The sequence below is a fragment of the Hyposmocoma kahamanoa genome, unplaced genomic scaffold, assembly GCF_003589595.1.
Source record: "Hyposmocoma kahamanoa isolate Upper Pololo Valley unplaced genomic scaffold, ASM358959v1 114, whole genome shotgun sequence".
Classification (NCBI taxonomy): Eukaryota; Metazoa; Arthropoda; class Insecta; order Lepidoptera; family Cosmopterigidae; genus Hyposmocoma; species Hyposmocoma kahamanoa.
Genome location: NW_020653383.1, coordinates 3,554,234 through 3,579,425, shown reverse-complemented (window position 1 = coordinate 3,579,425; position 25,192 = coordinate 3,554,234). Strand labels below are relative to the sequence as shown.

The 25,192-nt window shown below is 36.1% G+C and overlaps 1 protein-coding gene across 2 annotated transcripts; it reads left to right on the top strand.

Moving 5' to 3' along the window:
- The first annotated feature begins 47 nt into the window (after positions 1-47).
- On the top strand, positions 48-24,978 carry LOC113239655 (acid phosphatase type 7). 2 transcript variants are annotated; one of them, XM_026476721.1, is made up of 9 exons: positions 48-189; positions 8,650-8,832; positions 9,420-9,541; positions 11,329-11,513; positions 16,427-16,633; positions 18,951-19,069; positions 21,628-21,822; positions 23,252-23,343; positions 24,657-24,978. In XM_026476721.1, the coding sequence occupies exons 1-9, from the start codon at positions 63-65 to the stop codon at positions 24,753-24,755; spliced, it is 1,329 nt and encodes a 442-aa protein (XP_026332506.1). In that variant the 5' UTR covers positions 48-62; the 3' UTR covers positions 24,756-24,978. The 2 variants fall into 2 exon arrangements, with proteins under 2 accessions (XP_026332506.1, XP_026332505.1); XM_026476720.1 differs by lacking the exon at positions 18,951-19,069 and adding an exon at positions 18,790-18,908 and having other exon boundaries at positions 24,657-24,977.
- The last annotated feature ends 214 nt before the right edge of the window (positions 24,979-25,192 follow it).

Genomic DNA, 25,192 nt, shown 5'->3' with positions numbered 1-25,192 from the left:
CGTACGCTGCGGCGGCTCTGTTTTTTATACGTTTTATTTTTTATTGCTCAAATCAAACTGATATGTATTTGTTTTTAATTTTATTAAGCTTAGGGGCAGTAAAAGCGTCTATAAGGACAGTACGTGAGCCGGGACCGGTGTACAATTGTTCGTACTGCCAACCGGAGCAGATACATATAGCTTTTGGAGGTAAGTTTTCAATTTATACCTACTATAACCTCCTTCAAAACAGCTTTAAGGACTATCCACATATATCAGGGCTGTGCCCGGGACGTGGCCGGGACGTGCTAGTTTGTATGAACTGTGGGTCCGTCCCGGCCCCGGCCCGGACACGGATATGTGTGAACGAGGGCATACAAAATATACGCAACGGTATTTTTTTAACCCCTGACAGAGCACGGCCCGTCCACGTCCCGGGCATAGCCAGGATATGTGTGGATGGACCATTAAGGGTGTATTTCCACCGGCGATACGCGACGAGACGAGGCGAGACGACTTTTAAAACTTGTGTGGCAAAATATCAATTCTCCTAACGCATCTTCGGTGGAAATGGTCGGGATTGACGAGGATAGGCTAGACGAGATTTGAAATATTTGTTGATGTTACATTGAACCGTATTGCTGCCGGCAAAGACTCTATTAACGCTACAACCGAAACACGATTCACGATGTCCCGTACTATATCGCGCGTGCTCGCGATGGTTATTAATGTTAATCGCGAAATTGTGGGATACTGTCGCATGCATTGAAATGTAAATGTTCACACATTTTCCAAATTATGTAAATATTAGATATTAAAAAAATTGTACCTTGTGCTGTTTTCAAAATGTGTAAATATATAAATAAATTAATATATGTAATCACGACACCATTTAAACACGGTATACTTTTATTTCAGACAAAAATGAACAAACTGAGTTCATGAAAAATATTATACTCCTGGTGTCATACATGTATCCATATCATTTTCGTAAATATTTATACAATGCATATTATATATATTTATAATTGCATTGAAATGTACACGATTAGGATTGTGATTTTATCATAATTATGTAACCACTTTTAAAACATAGCATCGTTTTAAAAAATATATATACACAATGTAGTTGCAATATAATGTAAACATACCAGCGCCAGTTGTAAACTTTTTTGTGTATTTTGTTAATTTTGCCCTGGGATAAAAGTTAACTATAAAAAAGTTATTTTCGAAAAAGTTATTTTTATTTATTTATATATTTATTAGAGTGTATAAACAGCTTATATTACAACATGATTATTTCTTCTTACAGTATCTTCATCTGATTCTTCTTTCGTTAACATATTTAATAATAAGAATTTGCGGAACATGGTAATTTAACCGCGTGTTTATCGCTAGACGAATTGAACAGAACTGTGTCTTCACCATCCATAACCCTGTCGCGAGCTCGCGATTGCTCGCGCGAGGCCGCGCATGATCGCGCTTGATCGCGATGGCAATTTTTGGTGGAAATAGGTCGGCGAGATTTCAATTCTCGCCTCGCCTCGTCTCGTCTCGTCTCGCCTCGCCGGTGGAAAAGCACTTTAAAACAGTACCAAAGTACTAGAAAAATATACGCGGTCAATGGTACGTGCTGAATGATGAATGGTGCGTGATTTTAAAATAATTATGATAAAAGTGTATCAATGGAAAATGAAACTATTTTTCCGCATTTAAATTGCGTATATTTTGACTCTGTCAACCGTGTCCATGGGACCTGTATAGGGCCAGAAACAAACCGTTGGTTTGTTTGAAAAAACGAAATACATTACGCGATGTAAATCTGGAAAAATTGTTTCATTTCCTATGTGTAACAATCGCGATAACCTGAGAACTCGATGTGTATCAATGTCCAATAATTATAAATGTTTTATTCAATTAAACAGTTGATGTTTAATTGAACCTATTTTGCTAATTTACTTACGTATACTTTGTTACGTACGAAATAATTATTAAAAACATAATTATTATGAGCATCAGTTTTAATAACAGAAAAGGAAATGGTAATTGTTATATTTTCCTGTTAATAACAGTGTCTGGTAACGAACAATGCCTAAGTGTGTACCTTTAGTTCTATTGTATTATTGTCTTTAGTTTTCATTCGAATATACACTTACAAGTCCATCTAATATAATTTTTGGGTCAGGGGGGTTTACTCTCGATCTCCGTCCGACATCCGTCCGAAACAATTACTGCCAAATAAGCAATACTTGCTTGCAAGCTTCATACTGGATACTTGTTTTTTTAATTTTGTTGAATATTACTTATTTGACATTAATTGTTTCGGACGGATGTCGGACGGAGATCGAGAGTAGACCCCCTGTAAGGGAAAGAGGTAACCAACCAATATACTGTGAGTGTGTGATATGATAGGATTTACGACTGTCCTTTTCAGGTACCTACCAGTATTGAAACATTTTGCTAGTTCATAGCAAATTCTACCCTAAATACATGCTGTGTAAGATCGTGATCAGTTTTGAATGTGCTAAGTTGCCTAAAATAATGGAACTTTACATGACTATTTGTATTTGTGTATTTCGTCGGCTTATTGCAAGAAGTCATTAATTGCCGCATAAATTATATTGCAATTAATGACTTGCAATAAGCCGACAATTTGATGTATTTGTCAAACTATCACTATGTGCAGATAGCATGTGTGATAAAGTATTTGCCTTGTTTGCCTATGCGACAAATACAGAAAAAACAAAATCGCTTTACCGCGCGCTGGTAGGTTTCTCGACGCACACCTAAACACATAAAATAGACAAGTACGCAAATAAACCATCCACACTATGGTCATATTCATAAACTCCTTATTTGGCTTACATGTGTAGACGATCATATTTGTCAGTGTCTGCATGTTTACTAAAGGTAAAGGCTAAACTAGCCTTACTCAACCTTTATCCAAATAATCAAAATTTAACAAAATGCATTTTAGATTTTGCAACAAAGTAGAAAATGCTGAAAATTTGAGCAAATAAAAAAACTTTGTAATGTTAGAAAAATATATGAAAATGCAAAGCCAACCACGCACCACTTGAGAAACTTGTATTAATAGGAAATTAAAACAAATGATTGCAAAGGACTGTCAACTAATTTTTTATTTTTAAGTTGGATCTAAAATAAAAAGTGACATATGTGACCAGACTTTTGAAGAAACACTGCTGTATTTTCATGAAACAAAGGTTATTGTTTATGATGTAATATAGTCGAGGCAGTTACTGTTTAAAAAATGACTCTGTGTAGTGTTCTGCAGTATGTAGCTGGAATTTGTCACTTTTATATTACAATCTGTACCTATATAAATGCAAATAACTTGTTTTTACTATATTTTAATAGGATTAATTCATTATCATCACTTTGCAACTATAAGAATTGCGGATGCAACACAGATAATGGTTATCTACATTATGTTTACACGAAGTTCATAATAATGATAATGAGTTTTGACCTTCCATTTATTTAAGTTCCATTTTTATGCAACACTCAAGTTTCCGTTTTCGAAGCTATGAATATAGTATATAAATATGTTTATGTTGGTTGGTTGGTTTTTAGTAAAAAAAACATAGTTGTCGTATAAAACTTTTATTGCCAGTATGGAAGAAGCATGGGCCAATTGTTTAGGCTAGAGTAGCAAAATAAGCTTGTGTTGTTTATACTGACTGCTGTGACTATAAACATGTTATACATTAGTCACGTATAGGCACACACACGCACACGGTTTATTTTGTTGTTGATAACTTTTAACCTTTTGGGATCAAGAAACTTTTATCCAAATACATATGTTGGCGTCAAAAAAAGAGTTATGTTTTTCAGAGACATTTGCCAGGTTGTGTAACTAGTCCGTTAGGAATTCCGTAGTTTAATGTTCATTCGAATAATATAGTAAATGTGTTTGTACAACTTTTTACTGGTTTCTCAAAATCTAAAAAAAAAATTCTAATAACAGGAGATTCTTTTTTTAAATTTTATATCCATTGTTGTGAAAATGCATTGAAAATGTATAACTTTTTATGAAGGACTAATTTTAAACCTATGTTATTTAACTGAAAACTATTAACGTCGATTCTTCATATTAGTTTTTATATTGTCTCCGTTGAATGCCATTGACGATAATAATAACGCACACTCACTCAACATAGCCCTAGGGAAACCCTAGCACTAGGGAAACCCTGTGTCGCGGGTGCCATGGACAATCATGGACACACACATAGCAACCATAAATTACGCCCAAACTCACGAGAGAAATAAATGTAGGCCATACAAATATTTCTCCCGGCCCGGGAATCGAACCTGGGACCTCTGCGTGGCGGTCTGGCATGGTAACCGTTCGGCTTCGGAGGCAGTTATTAGATAGATTATTGGTTAACATCTAAAATATGATCAAACATCATTTGCTTGTAGCGCGCTCACAGGCTGTCCTTTTGACATGTGTATGGTGTAAGAATTTAGCATGTGCATGTATGTGGTGTATGTCAGGCTGTTATCAGATAACTGCGTGTCAGCAGTTAACACGTTCAACTGCATGTAGTTACACTTCAACTGCATGTGGCAGCTTCAGTTGCGTGGTTGTCGATGCATGCTTTCCTGGGTTGGCCGTACATTTGGTGGGCAGTTAATAAATTTGTAGTTAGGAAATACGGTCGGGAGTTTGTTGGCAAAATGGAGGATTTTTATGTTTATGCAAATCGGCAATTCACCACGTTCGGTAACATGCAAACGATTTCTCTTTTTAACCGACTTCAAAAAAGGAGGAAGTTCTCAATTCGACTGTGTTCTATTTTTTTATTTTTTTTGTATGTATGTTACGCGATAACTCCGGTATTTGTGAACCGATTTTCATGATTCTTTTTTTTTGTTGGAAAGGGGGTACTTCCATAGTGGTCGCATTTCATTTTGAAGAAAATCATCCACCTCGAAGGGTGGCTGTTCACGTCTGAAGATTCACTTTTATAAATAGCGCCTAACTTTAATTTAGGAGCAATTGCTTTAATGGTTGATTTTGCTATTTCTTCCTATATCCTAATATACTTTGAGTAGTGTCGTAGTGAGAACCTATTTTTATTATCTCCAGCGTCAAGTCCTATATAGTGGCGAACTAGTCCCCTAGTTTAATAAAACTTAGCAAATAGACGTAATTCCACGTACTTTTGAGGGTCGGTTTTTTAGTACTCTGTACTGAGATTATTAGTAAGCAGCGTTGTCACAGCACTAAAACCACGTTCACACAAATATGACGATGGGAATGCTATCAAGGATCGTTGAACGGTTGACCACAATCCAGGGTACAATTGCGGGACCGGTTTTTGTAGCCAAAATTCTTGGTAGCCATTTTTGAACTTGATTTTTATTTCCTCGTTCGTTGTCAATTCTATAAGTTCTTCATCCAGCTGAGGTGATATTGCTGTGTTGACATTTGAAAACGGATCCAACACCCAGTCTGGTATTTCTAAGTTCAAAATGTCCTGGTATAGTTCGGTGAAGTCAATGTGGAGGTTTTCCAAATGTTGGCAGTAGGCAAACAAGTCGTCGTCGTCGTCATCGCAGGATACTGATAAATTTGGGAAATTGTGGAACTCACGTCTGCCCATATTCTTTTTGTGTAGAAGCAGTTTAGCTGCGAAAGCAGCAACGACATTTTTTGTTTTAATTAAATTTAGTTCATCGCCTTGCAGTTGGAGATTCATGTCGTTGAACAATTTATGCAGTCATGTAAGCTATATCATTCTTTGATGTAATGAGCTTGTTGCGCAATTCTGTATCTTTAGTTTCCAAGAACTCTATCACAAAGTCAAACAGGTTGTAAAATCGAGTCAGACAATTGCTTCTTGATAGCCAACCAACTTCAGTATGAAACAACAAACGGTTGAAATCTTCGTCATTAGGAACACAAAGCTGATGAAATAATCTCATTACTCATATCATCTCATCTCATTGTATCATAATATAATAGCGTACTAGAAATATTCCTAAGGTCCGCTAGTTCGTTCCGTGGCGCAGTTGGCAAAGCATTTGGCACAGTTTGCTGCAAGATGTTGGTTTCAATCCAGGCGGATCGAAGGAATTTTTTCTAAGTGTTCTATCTTTGTATTGATGAATATCATAATAGATATGCTAATATTTTTATACATATATCATCATCGTAAGAATATCCATAGCATGCTAACATTATGCCTATGTACATTATATTTCAAAAATAAGTTTTAGTAAACATTTGTGTAGCGGGTAATATCGAACCTCTCACCCAAACATATTTACTAGTGGAACAAATATTTTTACAGATCTATCGATGTAAACAAATATTGATATGTCATTGGTCAGTAAATTGAAAGTCAATATGATTTTCTTCTTATCGTATAGATAGATTAACAATTAGGCAGCGTAGCTATTATCTGCCATGCTGAAGTGTTGAACATGTTTGCCATCGTGGCGAAAGAATTTGCCAACCCGCGTAAGGTACTCGCCCAAGGTTGTTGCCAGAGGTACACGGAAAACCAATAGTAAGTCATTGCGGGGAATCTCAATCAATATGATTGAATAGGAAGGAAAGTTTTGCAATTTGCGAAATTTTATTGGTGTTTTGAGGGGACGTTTATTTATTTATTTACAATATCACTTAATGATCTAGAATAGCTTCTATGACGGATCCAGGTTAAGATTTTACTCAAAAGGGAACCGTGCTCAACAGTGACTCGTGATTTGTTACGGAACAGCCTGTACATGGAAAGACCTGAAGGGCACTGCCACTGCGCCCGCCACCCTAATACATAAATTCGGCAAGTATCGTGTACCTGTAGTTCCACCAACACCGTTACCCATCAAAACCAGAACGTAGTAATTAATGGTCACGCTACTGCTTGGCGACAGACATATTGTGGCAGTACTTCCCTGGACGATCTCTTTCATAAAGAGCACTTTTGCCATGAAACTGGGGTATTAAATATTTGTTGAAAATACATTATTTTCGTGAGTTGGTGTAGTGAGATTATTCAAAGAGCTGTTACGGATTTTATTGAATGCTTTGATGACATATTGCAGTGATTGAAATAGTCGTTCACTTAAATTTCTAGCAACCAAATGTTGTCTGTGAATAACGCAATGTACAGCAAGGACATCTGAAATTTCATTTTTTAAGTACGCTATGTAGCCTTTATGCCACCCTGTCGTAGCCGGAGCGCCATCTATAGCAACTGATATAATATTTTTCAAGGGAATTTCTTTCTCATCACAAAACGTTTCCAATATATTGAATATGGTTTCGTCTATTGTATCGGTCTCTAAATTTCTACAAATTTCTTCACGTATTTTCTCATCTTTAATAAACCTCGCGTAAGACAGCAACAATGCTTCATTAGTTGGCAAAGTGGACTCATCGAGTTGATTTGAGAATTGACTAGTCCTCTGATGATTGCACAATGATTCTTCAATGTTTTCAGCCATTTCATCAATTCGTCTTTGCACAGAATTATTACTCGAAGGAATTTTTCGGATAACTTCCTTTATTGCTGGCAAAATTAACTCTTCTCCGATGTTGTGTGGGTTGCCTTTTTGAGCAATTAACAAAGTGATATTGTACGAAGCTCGAAGTCCGCCGTGATTTTGCTTAGCAGCCGCCAAAAAGAGTTTTGCTACACTTGGCTGAGTATTATGCTTGTTCTCTAGGTCTTGAAAATATGCTACATTCTTGTCTTTCTTACCTGGATGTATTTTATTCAAATGATCTTGCAGTCTTGAAAGCTTCAATGCTTCATTCGAAAATGTTTTTAGACATAGAAGGCACAATGGCGACGATGGGTTTGAGGGATTTATCAATGAATCCGAATTTAATATATTCCGCACAGTGTTGCCGTCTCTTCTTTTTTACTTCCGACATTGTTTTGTTTTGAGAAATACGTAAGGAAGTGTTGAACTTAAGTACTGCTTATCTATTACGCGCGAAACCGCAAATGAAAATAAAATAATTATTACGTTGTTTATATAGAATTGCATAAGCAGCACGCACCGACAGGAATAAGACAAACTTGCGTAAACTCGTTTATCTCATTCGACGCTAAATCGTACTCAACAAGTAAGAACAAGTATTCTATGAACCAGCCGATTAATACAGGAATGCACAAATCGGGTTATTTAACAAAAACTTCTTAAAACATGATTGCCCGCGGTCTATTATCTACGAAAATTACCTATCTAGGAATACTAATAACTATTGAAATGCGAAACTGTGTCTGTTGCCTTTTTATTTGTTTGTTTGTGTCTACTTTCATTCCGAAACGGAGCGACCGATTGACATGATTTTTATTTTATTTATTCAATAAAACAGGACAGATATATAAACTTCACGGAGAGAAATATCGAACCGAATTAGTTTGAGCAATCTCTTAATTAATATTAGTTGACGTTCACAAGTTGTAGTCGAGGGTCGAAAGCTCAGTCGGTGTCTTAAGAGTTTTCCTAAATGAAATTACAAATCTCCTCCTAAGCCTCTACACAACGCCCCCATTTTTTTCTGGGTCTCTTACCACCCCCCTTTAGGCCTGCAGCGTCCACAAGGGGGCGTTATCGCCCACTTTGGGAAATGCTGATTTAAACAGTCACTCATTTACCCGAGTGTATTGTATTTGTATTTTATAGAGAAAACCAACGATATATTGGTGACATGGACAACATTCAACGATACGGGGGAGAGCAGGGTGCAATATGGGGCGTTGACCATGGACAAGGAAGCCCGAGGATGGAACACACAGTTCAAAGATGGGCGCGGTCAATGGATACATCGAGTGCTGTTGAAGGACTTACTTTTCAATACTAAGTACAGTGAGTAAGCAGCGGCGAGACCGCCTTAATTATATGTATAATAATCTACTTGTTATTATTGATGCAAATCGAACAACACAAAGAAATAATTCCTTCGATCTGGCAGGACTCGAGCCAGCCTTTGTTGTCACTTCGTGGCCACCACTTTTACCTTAAGGTGGCTCTGACGCCAAAAAAACCGTTTAAATCTAGTACAAAGATCTGCAACAAGCACATAGAGAAATTCGTAAGATCTGTTAACTCGGTATCTCGGCTCGGTTCGAGTCCAGTCAGATCGAAGAATTTTTTTGTGTTCGATCTTTGAAACAAACTAGTGGAATATTTTTACAAATGTATTAATATCATGGTAGAATAATACACTTATTAAATAAGTGATTCACTTATTCATTTCACTCTTTGGAACCACATTAAAAATAAACATGAGAATTGATATAAAGTACTCCATTAGTTTGTTTGTGTGTGTAAAATCACGATTGATTTGTAACATGCGTTGTTAAATCAACCATACAATACTAGAAAACTACAACAGATGATTGCATAGTTGGTATTTATTTACACGTGGTCGGTTTTTATATTTTTTGTGGTAGCATATCACTGCGGATCTCAGTACGGCTGGTCGGAAAGGTTCACTTTCAAGACGCCTCCACAGGGCGAGAACTGGGTGGTGCGCGCTGCGATCTATGGAGATATGGGTACTGACAACGCACATGTAAGTTTTTTTTTTGTTTTTCAATAACTGTACATATTTTAAAGTTGTAATTCACAAAAACATGTATTTTAGGGAATCACTGTAATATAGCGTCCCGTAAACAATCAAATAATTTGTCAATCTTTACGTTTTTGTCGAACTTTTTGAGTGTCTGCGGTCGTGTTTGATGCGTTTGTCAAATATGTACGTGTTTGATGGAAATCTAGATTGACGGTGTGTTTGACACGACATGACATGTTTTCAAGATATATTTTCAGAGAGTTGTGAACCTCCGACATGCAGGTTTCATCACGATGTTTTCCTTCACCGAAAAACTCATGATAAATTTCAAATTAAATTTCGCACAAAAGTTCCGAGAAACTCAGAGACGTGAGCCCTAATTTGAACACTCGGCCTCTGCTTGAGAGGCGGTAGGTCAAATCATTATGCTTTATGCTCTTTTACTCAATCTAATATCATCCAAGTCTTTAAAAAAATGCACACTATTTTTAAAATGGAACCTTAGCAGTGTATGACAATCACCGCGGACAAACGCTTAAAAGCAACTGATTAAAACACGTTCGTCTGGCGCCCCAAGCGAAATTCAATCGAAAGTAACTTACAAGACTGAAAAAAAGCACCTCACAGAATTACGCTCGTCCGGTCTCACCCTAATTGTTCTCAACCTTTTATTGCGAAAGGATATTAAGCGGGACATAGCTGAGCGAAGTGGAGTAAAATAGATTTGTCCTTCCACTAGGAAAGAGTTCACTGAAAATAGATATTTGCATTGCCTTCCATAACCAGCGGCTAATCGGAGTGAGCTGGGCAGGAAATGAAATGGGTCAGATGAGCCAGTTGTTTGCCTTGCTATAAGCTCTTTGTGTTCAGTCCGCCCGTACCTAGTCTAGCGTCTAGCGTCTGTTTGCGATTTCGTCGTGTGGATCGACCCGCTCGTAGCCGCTTCGGCACTGAAAGGGAAGACGCCAAGACCCGCACCGAGTTTTTGTTTAGTGTAAAAAACTCAGTATCAATGTTTTAAAATATAGTTAACGCGAAATTTTATTTCATCCCATTTTCTGCACCCTAATTAACCCTCTTACTTATTTATAATTCATCTCTGAATAAATTAGGTGAATTGTATTGTAAGAAAGGTGTCTTAAAATATCACAAGTCGCTTCTGATCACGTTAAGTCCCTGTATCTTTTATTGATTTTTGATTATTGATTTGCGGAATCCGTTCGAAACTAGCGTGCAACACAATGGCACAGCGGACCCATCATAACTCGCAGAGTCCGCTTCGCTCACTCGTTAGCGGTGGAAGCACTTCTAGGGAATTTACTGTTGCAAATCAACGGGCTCCATACGGACTCCGCTGGAAGCCTGCTCAACTCTGCGACCTCTTTTGTAACTCTTTCAATTCGCTCAGTCCGCTTCGCTCACTCGTTTGCAATGGAAGCTCTGCTATGGAGTATACTGTTGCGAGTCAAACGGAGTCCACGCCGGGCGCAGTGGAGGGCGATAAGCAAATAAGGCAGTGATGAGCGGACAACGATGACATCATCATGTAGTACATAATTCGTGAACACTAGCTCTCTTATCCGTAATGTAACGTGTGCGAGCAATACTGAAGGAGTTTCTCCGTGTCTTTACACAATGGTGTTACTGCTGCGACATTTCAAATACGCAACACGTAAACCTATACATTTGTTTTCGCATCAATATTTGTTATTAAACCTGTACCTTACAATGTTTCAATAAGTGTAATGTTATGAGTATATCGCTTTTCAAGAGTTTAAACTTTATAGTCCCTGCCTTATCTGCAAGACGAAGCGGAGCGTGACAATTTCGACCTGATCCTCCATGTTGGCGACTTTGCGTACGACATGTACGAGCAGCAGTCCAGGGTTGGAGACCAGTTTATGAGACAGATACAGCCACTCGCAGCCATCGTACCCTACATGACCTGCCCTGGCAACCACGAGGAGAACCAGTATGTATTTGTTGACGTTTTTATTCAACTCTTGAAGGATGATAAATACTACTGCCCTCATCTTACTTAGCATGTCCAGCATATTCATATTTTTTACCGTACCCTGCATTAATTAAAAAAACCCATCACAGCAGCAGTTTATTTTGAATGAAAAAATAAAGCTGTTGCATTTCCGGTTCAGCCATTAATAACTGGCGACGAAAGGTGACAGATTGCGTCCGGTGACAGAACGTGTTCAGTGTTGCCAGATGTGTGAGTTGCAATAAACCGTGTTTTTAAGAAAAACGAAGTGACCACAACTAGGCGTAAGAGCTTCCCTACTGAAGCGTAGTTGAATGCTGACGCGCAGCTGGGTATTTTTTTCCCATACTTATATGGAATGTTATTCTTTAAGATTTATTGGACAGTTATAGGTTAGGAATTTAGATTTTTTATTATAAATATAAAAATCAGCTGCTTTAAATGAAAATCGAGGAATAGATTAATAAGCTAGGTCTTATTTACTTTAAAATGCGACATGTGTAGCTTATGGACATGCCAGTTTAAAATTAGGGCATGCCTCTATATAGTACCGGTCATTGTCCTTTGACTTTCTCGAGAATAAAGAATTACAAAGCTTTACGAATGAGTAGGTCGTATTAAAATTAATAAATTTACTTGTGTCTGGTTTTCCTTGTATTTAAACATTAATTTTGTTTGTCTACACACATATCATAAACCCTCTATGATGTGTTCAAAAACTGCAAATTACGACCAGCATAAACTGTTTTGTTAGAACAAATTTTTTTAGCTGTGAAAATGTTATTATTGCTTCATAATAACATAAAATTCGATTTTATTATTACATTCAAATTTCGAACATCTCTGAAAAGCAAAACAATTTGATTCGACCTCAATTCCAATATCAGTCGAGATTTTTTAATTTATTTATTCATTCATTCATTTACATTGTAAACTTACAGCTAAATAGCCAACACGCTTACTTACTTGCCTGTTTGCAGGTTGCTGTCACATGATTATGTAAGGTTAACTTACTATTTAATGTTACTCCTAAGTCACAAATGTCAAGAACTCTATCTGTACAAGAAATGAAGGTTTTTTCGAAATGAAATGTCAATAGCAAACAATTTTCACAAATTTCACACGCTACTTGATATCAAACAATATGGTACTTGCAGCCGACTCTAGTAAATCTATGAATTAAATAAAAACTACGGTTGTGTGACATGCGTGATAAAGTTTTTATTTGCCGTCATTTCGCCAGTCATAACATGCGGTTCCTGAACACATCATAGAGAGCTTATAATATGTGTGTAGATAAAGCAGTGTATGTAACTGTACATAATTAGGCATTAAAACACTCGTGTGATCTCTTTATACCCACATAAACCCACACATAAACCCACGTATTTTAATGCTTTTCATTATGTGACAGTCACACAACTACTATTCCTCTCACTTGTGATTTTTTTATTATTGGTTTTGCGGCATCGGAATAAACCAGTTAATCCAGGCCTGAAAAAATATATATTTATATTGTTGTTGTACAGGAAAAACACACAAATCACATCTAACAGAGGAAAACACAAAAGGTTCTGCTTATTTCTAAAATAAGTTTATTCCTGCAGACCTGAGTACAGTGTACAATAACTAAAATAACGGGCTTACGTGCACAACAAAACAAAAGTATTGAATATAAAATACAATAGCAAGTATTTTCGTGAACCACTTGATTCATATTTCTTGAACGGTGACAATAATGTATGCATTATAGGTTCTTAAGTCTTTGTGTTCTGCAGAAAGACGGCAAGCGGCGGAGACTGTCTTTTTCTTCATAAATCTTCAGTAGGTTATCAAAAAAAGCAGTCTTTACACGCAGTGCATAAATGAGCTGATTTACGATAACAGACTCATGACAGATGTGTGTATTTTTTTGGATCTAAATAGCCTATATTTATTTTTTGTTTGAAAAAAAAAACAAGTAAATTTAGATCAGATAATAGCTTCAAATGAAAAGTTAAAAAACAAAAATTTAGATCATACTCCAAAATTCTGCGCAAAAGTTTAAACCTGACTCTGAAGTTGCACAATTATCAACTCATGAGAAACGCAAAAAACAAAGCAAAAACTTCTTGGGAATCATTAGAAAAGAACTTAATGCGTTTAATAGTGACCAGTTTATAAAAGAAATCATTGTAAATAAATGATCCTGCCTCTATAGCGAACGAATTTAACAATTATTTAATTAACTTAAGAAATTCATATAAAAAAAGTAACTAAAACACGAACAAAACACATTTGGCAAATAGTATTTATTTACAGCCCGTGCAACCAACGGAAATACAGAATATAGTGAGGTCATTGAGCAATACAAACTCAACAGGGTACGATGACATATCTTATCAAAGTTATAAAATATTGTGCTAATGAGCTAAGTGCGCCGCTTACATATTTAGTTAATCTTTCGTTCGAAAATGGTACTTTTCTCGAAGTACTTAAAATATCAATTGTTAAGCCTCTCCATAAAAAGGGCACGAAAACTGACATGACCAATTACCGTCCCATCACATTAGTTCCTGTGCTTTCAAAAATTTTTGAGAAAGCAATGAAAACAAGACTGCTGGATTTTGCTTCCAAAAACAACATAATAAAGTCAGAACAATTTGGATTTCGGCAAAATAAGTCTACATCGTTGGCAGTTTTCCTCTTAGTGCAGGAAATCGTCGAAAATGTAAATAAAGGTGTACCTATAACATGACTCGCGCTTTTTTGATTTCGTCTTTCATGGCTTGCTTCTCCAAAAGCTGGAAAATGTTGGAATTAGAGGGTTAGCACTTGACTGGTTAACCTTATATTTAAGTAATAGGAGACAAACGGTGGAAGTAAGATCTGTAGATAGTCATTCTCACGTAGTTACGAATAAATAGTTATATCGAGTAAACGCATGTGGTGTGCCCCAAGGTAGCGTACTTGGGCCAATTCTATTCCTACTCTACATTAACGACCTACCTGACATAACACTACACAGATGTGTATTATTTGCCGATGACATTTCTATAACGATACGATATAAAGTTAACTACGAATCGGACATAAATAATACAATTGCATTAGTGGTTAATTGGCTCAACAATAATAACTTGACATTGAACTTTAGTAAAACAAACTTCATTCATTTTGTTATAATTATTAATACAAAGATCGAACACTCAGAAAAAATTCCTTCGATCCGGTCGGATTCGAACCGACGTCTTCTTGCATACCGTGCCAGACGCTATACCAACTAAGCCACGGAACGAACCAACGGACCTCATGAATTCTTCTATGTGCTTGCGTCGTGTTTTTGTACTTGGTCTTTCAACGACTTTTTAGTCGTAGCGCCATCTATGAGAAATCTTTAACAGATTTATCACCCAGTTAGTACCTTTACAGCTACCAGTCCTGGCGAGAGATGTCGCTATTCACTGTATTAATTAAATTTTTATTGAATTGATATGAAAGACCAAGTACAAAAACACGACGCAAGCACATAGAAGAATTCGTGAGGTCCGTTGGTTCGTTCCGTGGCTTAGTTGGTATAGCGTCTGGCACGGTATGCAAGAAGACGTCGGTTCGAATCCGACCGGATCGAAGGAATTTTTTCTGAGTGTTCGATCTTTGTATTAATAATTATAACAAACTAGTGGAGTCATTTCACAAAAAATAATTGAATATCAATTCAATAAAAATTTAATTAAACTTCATTCAATTTGGGACTATCAGACACAATAAGTTAGAACTGAAAATTAACTACAATGGACAAATTATACAAGAAGTAAAACTCACAAAGTTTTTAGGTGTAACAATTGACGATAAGTTTGAATGGAAATTTCACATTGATACAGTAAGAAATAATTTGCATCGTTATGTATACGTGCTAAGAAGATTACGTAATACTTCAACTATATCTACGACTTTAGAGGCATTTCATAGCTACGTAGCTTCTTTACTTCGATGTGGGCTGATTGTGTGGGGGAATTCAACAGATGTGAATAAATTATTTGTAGCACAAAAAAAATGCGTAAGGGCAATGTGCGGTTTAGGACCACGACAATCATGTAAACCTTTATATTGTATATTTTTGAAGTGTCAAAATTTGTAATGTACAATAGTGGGCTCTTTAAAAAGACTCGGGATATTCATAGTAGAAATGTAAGAAACCAAGACAAGTTAGTGTATAATAGTACTAGCAAATTAAGTTATTACCAGAAACAATGCGGGGCTATGTGTGTAAAGATATATAACGCCTTACCGTCAGACATAAAACTGATAAATAATAATCTATGTTCAAACGTAAGCTAATGTCATGGCTAAGAGACAAAAATTTCTACTCCATTAAAGACTTATTTTCATATAAAATTCAACAAACTTGACTACTTAATTTAAATTAATTTAATTTGTTTTGACCAAAGAGAAAGAAAATTTATTAACAGTTTTTTGTTTACATCTTCAGGACATGATAATGGCTTGCTATGATTTAGGTCAAATAAATTTAATTAAATATTAACATTAATATTTAATTAAATTTATTTGACCAAAAAAAATTACCAATTTAATTTTTTTATTTCGTAATGACATACCAATAATTTAGTATGTTAATAAATGTTAATAACTTTGTACTGCTATTAGAATTGCTTTAAAATTGTTAAATTATAAAATATAGATGACCATAATATATTATATTGGTGAAATTGAGGACTGTCCTATTATTATATATTATATGTACCATCTTTTGTAAACCATATTTCAGGCAAATAAATTTCATTTCATTTCCTAATAATCCTAATGTGTTCCTAATGTGCTCCAGCCCACTGTACCCCGGAACCTAAAGTGATCTTAGCCTGTTTGCTCATTTCTTAACTATTTCTTTCTAGCAACTTCAGTAATTACAAAGAGCGTTTCTCGATGCCGGGCATGGGATCCTTCTCCAGCATGTTCTACAGCTGGGATGTTGGCCCGGTCCACTTCGTCGCTATCAACACCGAAGCGTACTACTTCCTTAACTACGGCCTGGGCCCGTTGGTGAACCAGTACGAATGGCTCAAGCGAGATTTGGCCGAAGCTAATAGGCCTAAGAACAGGTCAGTTATAGGTTTTAAGATTTTCGTGGTTTTTATCTCTTCTAGCTTCAGCTTTCTTACTATAGTATTTTTTATTTTTCCGCTTCCGCTATTTCAAAGCGGTTACATGCACCATGGTTACAGGTTGACTGTCAAGCTGCAGCAGACATATCTATGTACCTTGATAAGGAACCTGTAAATGACGATAAACATTTGTAACTTAAGACATTTATTCTCAATAAGAATTACAAGTAATTCAGTTACGTAAGAACACAGAGAAACATTTTACAAAAAATATATTATTAACTAATAAGGGCAACCACAGATGTACTAGCAGACTTCGGCCGCTGCCTATACTGGATGTGGCTTATTATATTAATTTTATTTCTGAATTAGATTTAACAACAAATGAAAATGTCTTAGTCACATGTACGTTTATTTTACTTTTACTTGAAAAATGTGTTTGATTTGTGTTTTTATATATTGTTTTTTATATTTTTATAAAAAAAATAAATTCGGGCGAAAAATGTTTTGTAAAAAGACACGGAACAAAAGTTGTTGTTTATGATGTTACTAATATAATAGTACCTAATTAGTCCTGCGAGGTTTACGAATAACCCTGTATAAGTTAGTTTATACGAGTATTTAAATCGGGTATAGCTAAAATGTTTTTTAGCTCTTTCACCGACAGCGAACGAGAGATGTAAAGATAATCTTACACATACACAAATGTACTTTTCTTGGTGTAGTGCTTATATATCATTATAGATCAAGTTCGGCTATTTATTCCAAAAGCGTGATCAATATTCAGTCGATAGTCGATAGAATATGTATCGACTGCAATTACTAGCTGCTCGCATGCAGGCAACACTCTTGCGCAACGAACTTTTTCATTTTAGTCTGTCTCCAAAAAGACATACTACAAGCAGTGGTGGTCATATAATTAGAAACACCGACCTTGACTTCTATTGTCGTTAAAATGATCTTATTAACTAATTTTTAACATGTATAGAGAGAGCTCCGACGTATTTACGAGGATGCATCGGCACATAAAATGTATTATTATACCAGTTCAGTAATAACAAATAAGGGTAATATTACAAAATAAAAACATTTATTAAGATCGAATTAAAATGCAATCGATTGTACCGGACAACTAAAATCTTAAAGTTCACAAATGCCGAAGTAATCGTGTAACATACATACAAAAATACAGTTGAATTGGGAACCTCCTCGTTTTTTATAAGTCGGTTAAAATCAGAGATGTTTTTACATTATGTATTCCTTAATTTTTCCATAGAGGGCGCAACCCTTATTGCAATAAGATCTCACGTCAAATGTGCTCAGTAGCCCTAAACACAAAACTTTTAACTCGTTTTCTGTAAAGTTTACACAATATATCCGCTCACGCGATGCGCTCCTCCTACCGGAAAATGGCGGCTATCTGGTTTCGCAAATTAGAAAAGCATTCAGTTTAAATACAAGTTTTTATAAATAAAAATTATTATTCTGCATTGCTAAATAAATACCCTCCGTACTACCAACAAAAACATCTCAAATAAAATGCAGTAATACACCGCAAATCCTGCACTTAAAAAGCACTAATGAAATTTTTGGTGTACTTGGATAAATATGACAATATTCCGTTTGAATGGTTCTAACGTTTACCATGAAATTACTCCTTAACGTATAGTTTATAAACATTTATATTCAGGGTAAACTTAAAAAACGGTACTTACGGTATGTTTTCAATAAATAAACACCGAAATCACCAGCCCAAACAATAAGACACACGATTGTCGTGACGTATTTTTGAAGTTGTTTATTTTTTTTAAATGACAGACCCAGGCATTAAAATCTTTATGGTTTGCTAGAGTAGTTACCCAAATAGCAATTAATATTAGTTCTTTTACCTGTTATAACTTCGATATCCGATAAATCGGTATAAAATCATCACCGGCACCTCTAGGTGTGGTATGCGTCTACGGCTGCATGTATCGCGTGTGCGGATAACTTAGTTCACTTTTTCACCATAAGTGCGATATGTGATATGATTACGATACACGCCGTCCTTTACTGTCTGCCAGCCTATAGCTTAGCCTACAATTTTGTTATGATATTTTAGACATTGACAAATCACTCAACAGTGACAACTTGACACGTGCATTACTTAACAGGCTAAAACGGCCGTGGATCATAGTATACGGCCACCGTCCCATGTACTGTACCAACAAATATGACGATTGCTGGAATGGCTTCCTCCCCAACCGAGTGGGACTCCCCTTCATAGGAATGGGTGAGTCGCATGAACAATGCATGATTCTTTGTTGGTGTACAGGACAAAGCGACCTTGGATCGTGTTGTACGGCCACAGACCGATGTATTGCAGCAACGATGACGATGACGATTGTCCATACGAATATACAAGATTGGGAATACCTTTATTGGGAATGTTTAGTGAGTTTTAACATTTAAGTAATTCGGTTTTCATTACAATACCTATATATTCTATACAATGCCAAACGTGCATTAGGTAATGTATAAAATTTTTTAAATGCTGGTACACAAAGCAATGTGGTAATAGGAAATGCTTGTGTGTTAAGAATATTTTATGCACGTCCAAGTGTTACTATAGGTCATCTTGTAAAAATAATTAGGTCATCAGAAGTAAATAAGTTATAAACGATATTTGTTTAAAAAAATATTAACTATTATATACATTACCCGAAGAGACCCGGTATCGTATAGAATGACTAGGTATTGTATACAATCCCTGAATTATACACATTGCTGTTAACATAGACACATTTGTGTATGCATGACAATCATTATTGACTATCTTAGGAAGACCGCTATTACTGCGTGCGGCCGTAGCACTTTCGTATTGCAGTCTCTACCTCCACCCCACTGGTCTGGCATTGTTATATTGTATATTTATGTGTGTAAATTATGTGTCATAATTATTTATAAACTTTGATCCTATTTTTTTTTAAACTGTAAAATTATACAGATACTACCTTTTTTTCAAACGAAGAAGACAAGGTTTCATCGTTTATACTGCTCCTTCACCCACCCAATCGGATATCCCCTACATTGCTGCTCATGTTGCCATTTTACTGTTATCAATTTTACTCGAATTAAATCGACGGCTACGGCCCAGCGCAAACCGGCAGACGGGACCCCGGAGTCTACCGGTGTGGGCTGGAATCCACCGGTACGCGTCGAAATCCACGTGTGCGCTGGAATCTACCTTTCTTCGATGCTTTCACCCGCCGTCCGCCGATTTATGCTGTCCCTAATTATTCCTACCTCCTGCCTACTCAAAGACTTTTTTTAGAATATTTTTATGAAACTTTCAGGAATTGTTGTTAATATTTTAGAAAGTATGACAAAAATATTGAAAAAAATGTTTGTTCGGGAAAACCAGATTTTCAATATAATAGGACAACAACACTATATTAAGATGTCCTTTTAACATTTTGAATGGTTGTAAGTGGACTAATTAGCAATTAAGTTAAAGGAATAATTGAATAAAATATTATTTATTGAAAAAAAAGACTCAAAATAACTAGAATTAAAAAAATTAATATTTCTTACCTGTGGGCCCTTTACAGGACCCATAGTCACGGTTGACTGATTTAAATCCGGAAAAATAGTTTCATTTCCTATGTGTAACAACCGCGAAAACCTAAGAACTCGATATTAATATTTCTTCTCAAAAAATAAGATATTACTTCTATCATTAACACGTTCTTACTTAATAGTAGTTAGATTAGTATGTCATTTACAAAATTTATTAAAATAGGAACGAACGTAAAAGATTAACAGAAACATATTTATTCTAACTTTCAGACTCGTGAAATTCGGTGAAACAAACTGTTTCACCGAATATTTGGAACAAGCACTGTCAAATCTTAGATTGTTTCCTTATTACAACCGCTTTTTTGCAGCGTGACTGTTTTAAACTGTTATGCCTTTAATTCTCTATAGTCAATCCGAAAGACCTTCCAATTTTCAAAATTTGTTTTCTATTTGTACAATCAAATATTTATTAGCTTGTCTGCTCGTTTGCCTACTATCTGGCATAAAAAAAAAAAAAAAAAAAAAAAAATCAACAATAAGAAATCGTCATCGATATACCTATTGCTGGTAGAATCTATACCATGCCCATTCCGTAGTATCTATCGGTAAATAGGCGGGTTGCAAACATTAAATGCTGGCTCAAACTTGTGTTTCGACCAATTATCTTGCTTATCATTAGTATTCTGGCTGTTTAGGACGGGTGGCCTACATTCAAGATCGTCATCGGAAACGTCACCATAAAACAATCTAGGAGTCATTGTACGTTTCTAATATTTCATTATCTAATCTGTCAAATCATAATCTATCATCACTTAAGAAAAATATGTAATTAAAAAAAAATATATATATATATATATATATATATATATATATATATATATATATATTCAATTTTTTGTTTATATATTATATATATATATATATATATATATAATATAGATTTAGTTTATGTACTATGTGAAGAACATGTGCAGGCAAACTTACTTAGATTAACATCGACTAAAAAAATAAATATTTAGCGAGAAATAACGTAATTAACGATATTTTTCGCTAAGTATTTATTTTTTTCTGAAAAGCATCTATCTACACAATTAATTTATTAATTAGACAAGTCATTTAGGAAAAGATATTGCTTAATTTAACGAATTTTGAAAGGATGTAGACTGACCAACTTAGCTTTACACAGACGCATGCTTGCACGTGCGCCCTCAGATGCTATTTAGAAAAAAATTACAGATGATATACGACCTTTGTGTATTGTTTTGACAACTTAAAAAGCCTATAGATGGTATTAAAAAAAATAGTAAGCAATAAAACATTTTAAAATTTGCAGTAGCGAAACCAATCTAGTATAAAACAATTTTAGAATTAACAAGTGGCTGGTGCTAGCAATCGGTTGCGGTAATAATAACGGTTATGGCATAACTCTCTAGGTCTAGAGCCATTGCTAAAAGACTTCGGCGTGGACGTGGTGATCTGGGCTCACGAACATTCCTACGAGCGCACGTGGCCTCTGTACGACCACAAAGTGTATAACGGCACCCGCGGCGCGTACATCAACCCGGGGGCGCCTGTTCACGTCATCACCGGGTCGGCGGGATGCAGGGAGAAGACTGACGGATTTGTTTGTGAGTATTGTTCGATAATTTTTGTTCGTTTTTACGTCTATTATACAATTTCGTCCCAATCTGCAACGCCCTACAATTCGGGCAGTGTATTAAAATAAAACTTAGGGCAGTTAGGGAGATCAGTCGATGCGCGACTGTCTGGTTCGCGCAGCCATTTTGTCTTGCTATCGTCATTTTTTGCAGTAAAGAAAAATAAGTTTTGTTGTGCCTGATACACATGTATAAAGACATGCTCTATTTATGGAAGAAAGATCACAAAGACTATACGAAGAAGGATGTACAGGCCGAGGGCTTTAAAATCTTTCTTCAAAATTACGAAAATTTCGAAGAGAAACAACAACAATAAATACGAGACTCGATGGCGCCATGATAGTCACACGTACAACGATCTCGACGTTTGCGCTCAAAATGAGTTAGAGCATGTTTGGCAGAGTAGTATAATAAGCGGTTCACTAACTAAGTGCCACGTCCACCCTTGAAACAGGGCCCTAGAAATTGGTAGTGTAATACACGTTTTAGGCCTTTTGTAGTGTTCCGAGGGATCAACATAGAGTGGATAGCTGATATCAGCGTCATATTGTTAACTTAGTGGTAGTACCATACAATACGGGGAAATAAATATTTGGGGAGTTTTTTAAACTCTTGGTTAAAAAATTTACTTGGTCAGTTGTATTTTATTTCATATAGTCAGTGATTTGACAAATAAATAAACCCTATTGATAGTAGTTTTCTGTCATGACGTTTCGGACATTAAAAATAAAAATATGGCAAAATTGACTTGCACATTGGTTTTCATGGTGTTGCAATCCCAAAAAAAACTTCCCTGGTTCGATCCCCAACGGGGTCATGTAGAAAACTAATTTTCTATATTGTCTCGGGTTTGGGTGTTTGTGATACCGGCGTTGTTTCCGATTTCCATAACACAAGTGCTATAGTTACTTACTTTGGGATCAGATCAATGCAGTATGTTGTCTAATATAGTATGTTAGTAACAGATGTTTATTACCTCTAATATTTCAGCTGCTGGACTTCAATCCAACGTCGTGAAATAAATTTTAAAAAAACAACAATTTTACAACTTATTGCAAGTTTAATTTTATTTTAATAGCAGTGGAGCTCTTTGTGAAAGAGTTTGTCCAGGGAAGTAGAGCCACCTTACCTATTTCTGCTGCCAAGCAGTAATGTGAGCATGGTGAAATTATAGAGACATAAGATTTCATGAGATCCATCAGATCTTTGCGATTTAAAGCTCTGGGTGGCACTGCAACGGCTATGGACAGGCGTGTTGCTTAACCCCAGGCGCACGACTCCTTCTGTCACTTGGTATCGTAAAAAAGTAAAACTCATGTTTTAAATTGTTTTGTCACTATGTTGTTTTTGTTTACAACTTCTATTGTTACTTAATAAAGTACCGACTGTGTGGTTGCAGCGAACCCACCGGCGTGGTCTGCGTTCCGATCAAGCGACTACGGGTTCACGCGGTTCCGAGCGCACAACGGCACACACCTCTACTTCGAACAGGTACACGCATAGACGAGACACTTCAAGCTATTCATGATCAAAGTCATAAATAAGATAATGTAATATTAAATAATGAATTGTAGAGTCCAAAAAAGACTGGGATTTGTAAGTGATTGGCGTTAATTTCTAAGGGTCGTATTCTAGAACTCTACTCAATGCTCAAGTCAGGATTAGAGTATGGTTTAAAGCACTCGAAATCATACTCAAGTCCCTGCCATTAGGGTCGTATTTCCAGTGCTTGTGTTTCCAGTGCAATCCTGACTTGAGCGTTGAGTAGAGTTCTAGAATACGACCCTAAGAGGCCATCTGTTGTAAGACAAAAGAGAAAAAAAATGCCGATTTATTCCCCTTTAAATAAAGACTTAATAGCCCGTGGTAGCCGAATGGTTTGACGTACTGCCTCTTAAACAGAGACCGTGGGTTCGAATATGGACTCGCACCGCTGAGTTATTCTGAATCATCGACTTTATAACCAGAAATAGAGACGAAGTGAAGGCCATCCATCCCTGGCAACTCTTCAGGAAAATGGGCCTTATATCACTTTTAAATATCAACTCTCTTTTGCGCTGAAATCACGCATTAGAAAACTGAAATATTACAGCGCCAACAACTGACCTGTGTGTACTTCTGCGTACATTCAAAAAATATTATGTATTTATTGCAATAAACTTAATATCTCTAACTATGGGGGGCTGTTCCATTCGGTGGTGTGGGAAAAATAGTAAAACATCTAATTACACAACAAACGGAATCACATTTCTTCGGTAATTAAATATTAAATACGTAATTTTTCAATTTTCGTCCATTATAGCAAAGCTCAAGTTAAACTGGTCTATCTGAAGTGAAATCATTGATATATCAGTCAATTCAATTGTTTCGAATTCGGGCTGGCCAATCGGAGCGTAGTTGTCACAGTAATGATTTGGCAGAAAAGTTTTCAAACAAAGTAAATGACATTTCGTCTCTATTTCTGATTATATACTCGATGTTCTGAATTTACGTGCGAAGTTTAATTCGAAATTTACCATAAGCTTTTCGGTGAAGGAAAACATTGTGATGAAACCTGCACGTCGATAAATGTTCATAACCCTCGGCAAACGCGTGCAGTCCCCAACTCGCATTGAGCCAGCGTGGCGGACTAAAAGGACGGACGGCGGACTAAACCCTCGCCTGAAAGGAGACTCGTACCTAACAGTGGGACGTATAAATGGGATTATAATTATGATCACTCCTACTTCTCCTTTCATTCTTTCATAACACTATTGTTAAAATGTAATTTACACACATAATGTAATCATAAAAATCTGTTTTAGGTCAGTGTCGACCAGTACGGAAAGGTGGTGGACTCGTTCTGGATCTTGCAAGAGCGACACGGGCCCTTCAAAAATATCGAATCTCAATCTAGGCCATAAGAACTTCGTGTCACAGCGTTTATAGACAAACTTTTTAATTTTCAGATAAACGTGTATTTTTTTATGTCGTTACTGGTTGTCAGTTATTATATTATGTTTTTAGTAAAAACAAATGTTTTTGATATTATTATATACTTTAGCTTAGCGAGGTATTTTGACAAACCATGAACTATTCTAAATTGTATCCATATGTCATTTAGAATGGCCCTTCGGTACAATCGGTCTACTTTCCCGATCGATCAACTTTCACTATTCGTCTACTGTCCCGATCGATCCACTTGTTTTTCCCGATACGTCTATTTCCCATTTCGTCTACTTTCCTGTTTGGTCTATTTTCCCGTTTGGTCAACTCTCCCATTTGGTCTACTTTCCCGATAGGTATACTTTACTGATGCGCCTACTCAGATAATCTTACTAAAAAAATCGACCTCAAAAGT

Excerpts from the sequence above, each read along its gene's own strand:
- LOC113239655 (XM_026476721.1), top strand. The coding sequence starts at position 63 with ATGTATTTGTTTTTAATTTTATTAAGCTTAGGGGCAGTAAAAGCGTCT. Across the intron at positions 16,634-18,950 it reads GCTAATAGGCCTAAGAACAG|GACAAAGCGACCTTGGATCG; the intron begins GTCAGTTATAGG and ends GTTGGTGTACAG. Across the intron at positions 23,344-24,656 it reads CACACCTCTACTTCGAACAG|GTCAGTGTCGACCAGTACGG; the intron begins GTACACGCATAG and ends AATCTGTTTTAG.